Below are 7,074 nucleotides of genomic sequence, written 5' to 3'. Positions count from 1 at the left end.
CTCAGGGGAGGTTTATTTGGGATATTGGGAAAAATCCCTCCTGGGAAGGGGCTGCCCAGCCCTGGATCCCCATCCCTGGGGGGATGGAGCATCCCTGGGGAGGTGGCACTTGGGGACACGGGCAGGGGTGGCCTGGGCATGAGGGGGGCTCGTGGTGGGGGGACCCTCCCAACGAGAAGGACGTGGAGGAGCTGGAATGTTTCCAGGGAAGGGAACGGAGCTGGGAAAGGGTCTGGAGCACCAGGAACAGCTGGGGTGGGATCAGCCTGGAGAAAAGGGGGATCAGAGGGAATCCAGGGGGACAGGAGGGTGGATCCAGGTGGGATCAGGCTCTGCTCCCAGGGAACAAGGGACAGGATGAGGGGAAACGGCCCCAAGTTGTGCTCAGGTGGAATATTGGGAAAAATCCCTCCTGGGAAGGGGCTGCCCAGCCCTGGATCCCCATCCCTGGGGGGGGATGGAGCATCCCTGGGGAGGTGGCACTTGGGGACAAGGACAGGGCTGGGGGGACCTGGTGGGCTCAGGGGGGATTCTTCCCTTGGGTTCCTCCTCTGGCAAAGGGGCCATGGATGCCCCAGAGGTGTCCTGAGGTGACCATCCCGGTGGGATTGGGAAGGAAAGAGGGATCATGGAGGGGCTGGAGCGTGTCCAGGGATGGGAACGGAGCTGGGAAAGGGGCTGGAGAACTGAGGGAGCTGGGGGGGCTCAACCTGGAGAAAAGGGGGATCAGAGGGAATCCAGGGGGACAGGAGGGTGGATCCAGGTGAGATTGGGCTCTGCTCCCAGGGAATGAGGGACAGGATCAGAGGAAACAGCCCCAAGTTGTGCCAGGGGAGGTTTATTTGGGATACTGGGGAAAATCCCTCCTGGGAAGGGCAAGAGGGGTCCAAGAGGTGGGAATTCTGTCACCTGGGTGACACCAGGGACCACCCAAATGCCCCCCTGGGTCTCCTGGAGCTCTCCCTGGATCCAAGGATGGATTGAGCTGCTCCAGGGAGAGCTGGGAGTGGGGAATGTCTGCTGGAATTCCCACTGGGAATTTGGGGAATGTCAGCTTGGCCAGGACAAAAGTAGTCCCAGATTATCCCCAGCTGCAGGAACAGGGAAGGGGGATCGGGCTCTGCTCCCAGGAAACAAGGGACAGGATGAGAAGAAAGGGCCTCAAGTTGAGCCAGGGGAGGTTTATTTCGGATATTGGGGAAAATCCCTCCTGGGAAGGGGCTGCCCAGCCCTGGATCCCCATCCCTGGGGGGGGATGGAGCATCCCTGGGGAGGTGGCACTTGGGGACACGGGCAGAGCTGGGTGAATCCAGTGGTCTTAAAGGTCTACTCCGACCTCAGCAACTCCATGATTCCATGATCTGGGGCCTGGTGGGCTGGGAAAACCACTGGAGCAGCAGGAATGAGGGATGGGCTCACGGGTCTGGCCCACATGTGACGCTGCTGCACCATGGAATCATGGAATCATGGAATCATGGAATCATGCAATCACCCCACAGTTGGGATGGAAGGAACCTTTAGGATCATCCAGCCCCATCCCTGGGACACCTCCCACTCCCCCTGTTTGCTCCAGCCTGGCCTGGCACAGGGATGCCCCAGGATGTTCCAGGGATGGAGCATCTTCCGGGAATTCCATCCCAGCCCCTCCCCAGCCTCTCCCAGGCGAAGAATCCTTCCCAACATCCCTCAGGCAGTGGGAATTCCTTCCCCCTCCTCCTGCCCCCTCCAGTTTCCCTCCGAAGCTCGGGGCAGGGGAGTCACCCCCACCTTTTCCGGGGATCCGGAGGCGATATTCCCGAGCCCCCGCAGCGCCAGCATCCGGACCAGGAGGCAGGAATCCTTCTGCCTCCCCGTCATCGTGTCCAGCAGGGTCTCCAGCAGGATCAGGTCGTTCACCACGTTGCTGTTGAGGAGCTGAAGCAGGAAAAATCTCTCAGAATCAAACCGGGGGCAGGAGCCCAGGATCCGTCGGGGGGGATGTTATTCCCGGGAAGAGCCTGGGTTTGGTCCCCCCCCTGGGATCCCCTCATTCCCTCACTCCAGAGAACAAGGATCATCCAGAGGACCCCCGGGGCAGGGGTTTGGAGGTGGGGAACCGGCAGGAATCCCTCGGGTGTTAAACACAGAAAGATCTGGAAGGCTGGAAATCCAAGCTGGGAAGAAGGGGAAGCCCCCGGGAGAGCACTGACAGCCAGGAAAAAACCCGGGAAAACCCCATGGAGAACAAAACCCTGCCCTGAGGTCACCTGGCAGGTGTGACAGGGTGGATGATGACACTTCCCTGGGCTGTCCCCTCATCCCTCTGGATCGAGGGTTCCCTGAGCTCTGTTCCCCCATTCCTGTGGATCGAGGGTTCCCTGAGTTGTCCCCTCATCCCTGTGGATCAAAGATTCCCTGAGCTCTGTCCCCTCATCCCTGTGGATCGAGGGTTCCCTGAGCTCTGTCTCCTCATCCCTGTGGATCAAAGATTCCCTGAGCTGTCCCCTCATCCCTGTGGATCAAAGATTCCCTGAGCTGTCCCCTCATCCCTGTGGATCAAAGATTCCCTGAGCTCTGTCCTCTCATCCCTGTGGATCGAGGGTTCCCTGAACTGTCCCCTCATCCCTATGGATCAAAGGTTCCCTGAACTGTCCCCTCATCCCTGTGGATCGAGGGTTCCCTGAGCTCTGTTCCCCCATTCCTGTGGATCAAAGGTTCCCTGAACTGTCCCCTCATCCCTGTGGATCAAAGATTCCCTGAGCTCTGTCCCCTCATCCCTGTGGATCAAAGATTCCCTGAGCTCTGTCCCCTCATCCCTGTGGATCAAAGATTCCCTGAGCTCTGTCCCCTCATCCCTGTGGATCAAAGATTCCCTGAGCTCTGTCCTCTCATCCCTGTGGATCGAGGGTTCCCTGAGCTCTGTCCCCTCATCCCTGTGGATCAAAGATTCCCTGAGCTGTCCCCTCATCCCTGTGGATCAGGAGCCCTGAGCTCTGTCCCCTCATCCCTGTGGATCAAAGGTTCCCTGCGCTGCCCCCTCATCCCTGTGGATCAGGAGCCCTGAGCTGTCCCCTCATCCCTGTGAATCGAGGGTTCCCTGCGCTGCCCCCTCATCCCTGTGGATCACGGGAGCCGCTCCAAACCCTTTCCTCCTCCTCCCCTCGGGCTCCAGCCGAGGCACAGCCGCTCTTTTTCGCCCCTCACCGACCCAGCCGCGCTCCAAGAGCCGCGGCGGATTCCAGGGCCGTGCTCCAGCCGGGCCGGGAGCCCGCTGGAGCAGCTGGGAATTCCAGCGGCGGCTCCTGGAACCCTGGCACCGCTGTTCTGTAACCGGAGCTGCTCCGGCGGCCGCGAGGGTTGAGCCGGGAGTTGGGTTTCGCTCCCTTTGGATGCGGAGCCGGGGAAAAAAAAAAAAAAGGGCTTGAGTCATCCCATTCCTGGGGCGCTACGTCAGGCACGGAGCGGGGATGGGGCCGCGGCGCTGGATCGGTCGGGAAGGGACGGGATCGGAGCCCGGAGAAGGGGGGGGGGTCCGGAGGAGCAGCGGGAAGGGATCCGGGATGGATCCGGGGGGATGGACGGCCCGGGATCACAGAATCATAGAATCATAGAACCATAGAATCACAGAATCATAGAATCATAGAACCATAGAATCACAGAATCATAGAATCATAGAACCATAGAATCACAGAATCACAGAATCATAGAATCATAGAATCACAGAATCCTAGAATCCTAGAATCCTAGAATCATAGAATCACAGAATCACAGAATCATAGAATCATAGAATCATAGAATCATAGAATCACAGAATCACAGAATCATAGAATCATAGAATCATAGAATCATAGAATCACAGAATCACAGAATCACAGAATCATAGAATCATAGAATCAGAGGGGTTGGAAAGGACCTCTGAGATCATCAAGCCCAACCCTTGATCCGCTACCACCACAGTTCCCAGCCCATGGCACTGAGTGCCACGTCCAGTCTTATCCTAAAATCCTCCAGGGATGGATCCACCCCTTCCCTGGGCAGCCCATTCCAGTGGCTGATCACCCTCTCTGTGAAGAAATTCTTTCTAATCTCCAACCTAAACCTCCCCTGGCACAGCTTCAGACCGAGCCCTCTTGTCTTGTTGATGGTTGGGTGGGAAAAGAGACCAACCCCCCCCCGGCTCCCCCCTCCTGTCAGGGAGTTGCAGAGAGTGAGGAGGTCTCCCCTGAGCCTCCTCTTCTCCAGGCTGAGCCCCCCCAGCTCCCTCAGCCTCTCCTCATGGCAATTGTGCTCCAGTCCCTTCCCCAGCCTCGTTGCTCTCCTCTGGACCTGCTCCAGCCCCTCGATGTCCTTCCTGAGCTGAGGGCCCAGAACTGGACACAGCACTCCAGGGGTGGCCTCACCAGCGCTGAGTCCAGGGCAAGAATCACTTCCCTGGCCCTGTTGGCCACACTGTTCCTGAGCCAGGTCAGGATCCACTGGCCTTCTTGGCCACCTGGGCACACTCTGGCTCCTGTTCAGCTTCCTGCCCATCCCAAATCCTGGCTCCCTTCCTGCCTGGCTGCTCTCCAGCCCCTCTGGTCCCGGGGGTTGTTGTTGTGGCCCGAGTGCAGGACCCGGCCCTCGGCCTGGTTGAACCTCATCCCGTTGGAACCAGCCCAACCCTCCAGCCTCTCCAGGTCCCTCTGCCACCCCCGGTGCCCTCTCACCTCGGCGAAGAAGGCGGTGGTGGTGACCCGCTGGCTGTCGAAGGCGCTGCCCAGGGCTGGCAGGAGGGTCTTCACGACCAGGGGCAGCCGCGGCCCGGCGTGGCGAGCCATGGCCCTGCCGGGGAGGGAAAGGCTCCTGGCACCCGCCCCGAGGGTGGCATCGCCATCCCAGGGCAGGCCGGGGGAGATGGGGACCACCCAGTGCCCAGGGGCTGCTGGGCAGGACAACACCAGCACGGGAAAAGTGGTGGCATTGGCCTGGCACTGTCACCTCCTGCCACCCCAGTATGGCAACACCAGTGGCACTGGCCTGGCACTGTCACCTCCTGCCACCCCAGCATGGCAACACCAGTGGCACTGGCCTGGCACTGTCCCCTCCTGCCACCAGGGCAGGACAACCCCAGCATGGAAAAGGTGGTGGCATTGTCCTGGCATTGTCCTGGCACTGTCCCCTCCTGCCACCAGGGCAGGACAAGCCCAGCATGGCAACACCAGTGGCATTGTCCTGGCACTGTCCCCTCCTGTCACCAGGGCAGGACAAGCCCAGCATGGGAAAGGTGGTGGCATTGTCCTGGCACTGTCCCTCCTGCCACCAGGGCAGGACAAGCCCAGCATGGCAACACCAGTGGCATTGGCCTGGCATTGTCCCCTCCTGCCACCAGGGCAGGACAAGCCCAGCATGGAAAAGGTGGTGGCACTGGCCTGGCATTGTCCCCTCCTGCCACCCCAGCATGGCAACACCAGTGGTACTGGCCTGGCACTGTCCCCTCCTGCCACCAGGGCAGGACAATCCCAGCATGGAAAAGGTGGTGGCACTGGCCTGGCATTGTCCTGGCACTGTCCCCTCCTGCCACCAGGGCAGGACAACCCCAGCATGGGAAAGGTGGTGGCATTGTCCTGGCATTGTCCTGGCACTGTCCCCTCCTGCCACCAGGGCAGGACAACCCCAGCATGGAAAAGGTGGTGGCACTGGCCTGGCACTGTCCCCTCCTGTCACCAGGGCAGGACAACCCCAGCATGGAAAAGGTGGTGGCATTGTCCTGGCATTGTCCTGGCACTGTCCCCTCCTGCCACCAGGGCAGGACAAGCCCAGCATGGCAACACCAGTGGCATTGTCCTGGCACTGTCCCCTCCTGCCACCAGGGCAGGACAAGCCCAGCATGGCAACACCAGTGGCATTGGCCTGGCACTGTCCCCTCCTGTCACCAGGGCAGGACAACCCCAGCATGGGAAAGGTGGTGGCACTGGTCTGGTATTGTCCTGGCACTGTCCCTCCTGCCACCAGGGCAGGAAAATCCCAGCATGGCAACACCAGTGGCACTGGCCTGGCATTGTCCCCTCCTGCCACCAGGGCAGGACAACCCCAGCATGGGAAAGGTGGTGGCATTGGCCTGGCACTGTCCCAGAGTGGGACCAGTGACACCAGGTACCCACAGTGGGACTGATGGCACTGGGGACCCCATAAAGGGACTGATGGCACTGGGGACCCCATAAAGGGACTGATGGCACTGGGGACCCCATAACGGGACTGATGGCACTGGGGACCCCATAACAGGACTGATGGCACTGGGGGTCCCATAAAGGGACTGATGGCACTGGGGACCCCCAGTGGGACTGATGGCACTGGGGACCCCATAGCAGGACTGATGGCACTGGGGGTCCCATAAAGGGACTGATGGCATTGGAGACCCCATAAAGGGACTGATGGCATTGGAGACCCCATAAAGGGACTGATGGCACTGGGGATCCCATAAAGGGACCGATGGCACTGGGGACCCCACAGTGGGACTGATGGCACTGGGAATCCCATAAAGGGACTGATGGCACTGGGGACCCCATAAAGGGACTGATGGCACTGGGGATCCCATAACGGGACTGATGACACTGGGGACCCCATAACAGGACTGATGGCACTGGGAATCCCATAAAGGGACTGATGGCACTGGGGACCCCATAACAGGACTGATGGCACTGGGCACCCACAGTGGGACTGATGGCACTGAGGACCCCACAGTGGGACCAGTGACACCGGGCACCTACAGTGGGATCAGTGACACTGGGTACCCCACAGTGGGACTGATGGCACTGGGTACCCCATAACAGGACTGATGGCACTGGGGACCCCATAACAGGACTGATGGCACTGAGGATCCCACAGTGGGACTGATGGCACTGGGCACCCACAGTGGGACTGATGGCACTGGGGACCCCAAAGTGGGACTGATGGCACCAGGGACTCCCCAGGGGGACCATTGAGGCACCAACCTCCAGCCCCAGTTGCACCCACCCCACAGCACCCCCCTCACCCAGGGGCTCCCCGGGGGGGGGCTGCTTCCAGCAAGCCGGCTCCAAAACCGGGCAGTAAATCCCCCAAACTCCTGGGGTAGCA

At 60.4% G+C, this 7,074-nt stretch overlaps 1 protein-coding gene across 1 annotated transcript in view; it reads right to left on the bottom strand.

The window, feature by feature from the left end:
• Positions 1 to 1,686: 1,686 nt before the first annotated feature.
• Positions 1,687 to 7,074, bottom strand: part of MROH1 (maestro heat like repeat family member 1) — an 84,675-nt gene continuing 79,287 nt past the window's right edge. Inside the window, exons 27-28 of the mRNA XM_032700963.1 lie at positions 4,686 to 4,800; positions 1,687 to 1,914 (exon numbers count right to left, since the gene is read on the bottom strand). Coding sequence (XP_032556854.1) covers positions 1,687 to 1,914; positions 4,686 to 4,800 — 343 coding nt within the window. The remainder of the gene's footprint in view (positions 1,915 to 4,685; positions 4,801 to 7,074) is intronic.

This window comes from Chiroxiphia lanceolata, chromosome 1, assembly GCF_009829145.1.
Source record: "Chiroxiphia lanceolata isolate bChiLan1 chromosome 1, bChiLan1.pri, whole genome shotgun sequence".
Taxonomy (NCBI): domain Eukaryota; kingdom Metazoa; phylum Chordata; class Aves; order Passeriformes; family Pipridae; genus Chiroxiphia; species Chiroxiphia lanceolata.
Note: the sequence above shows the minus strand (reverse complement) of the source record. Positions and strands in the feature narration are given on the sequence as shown.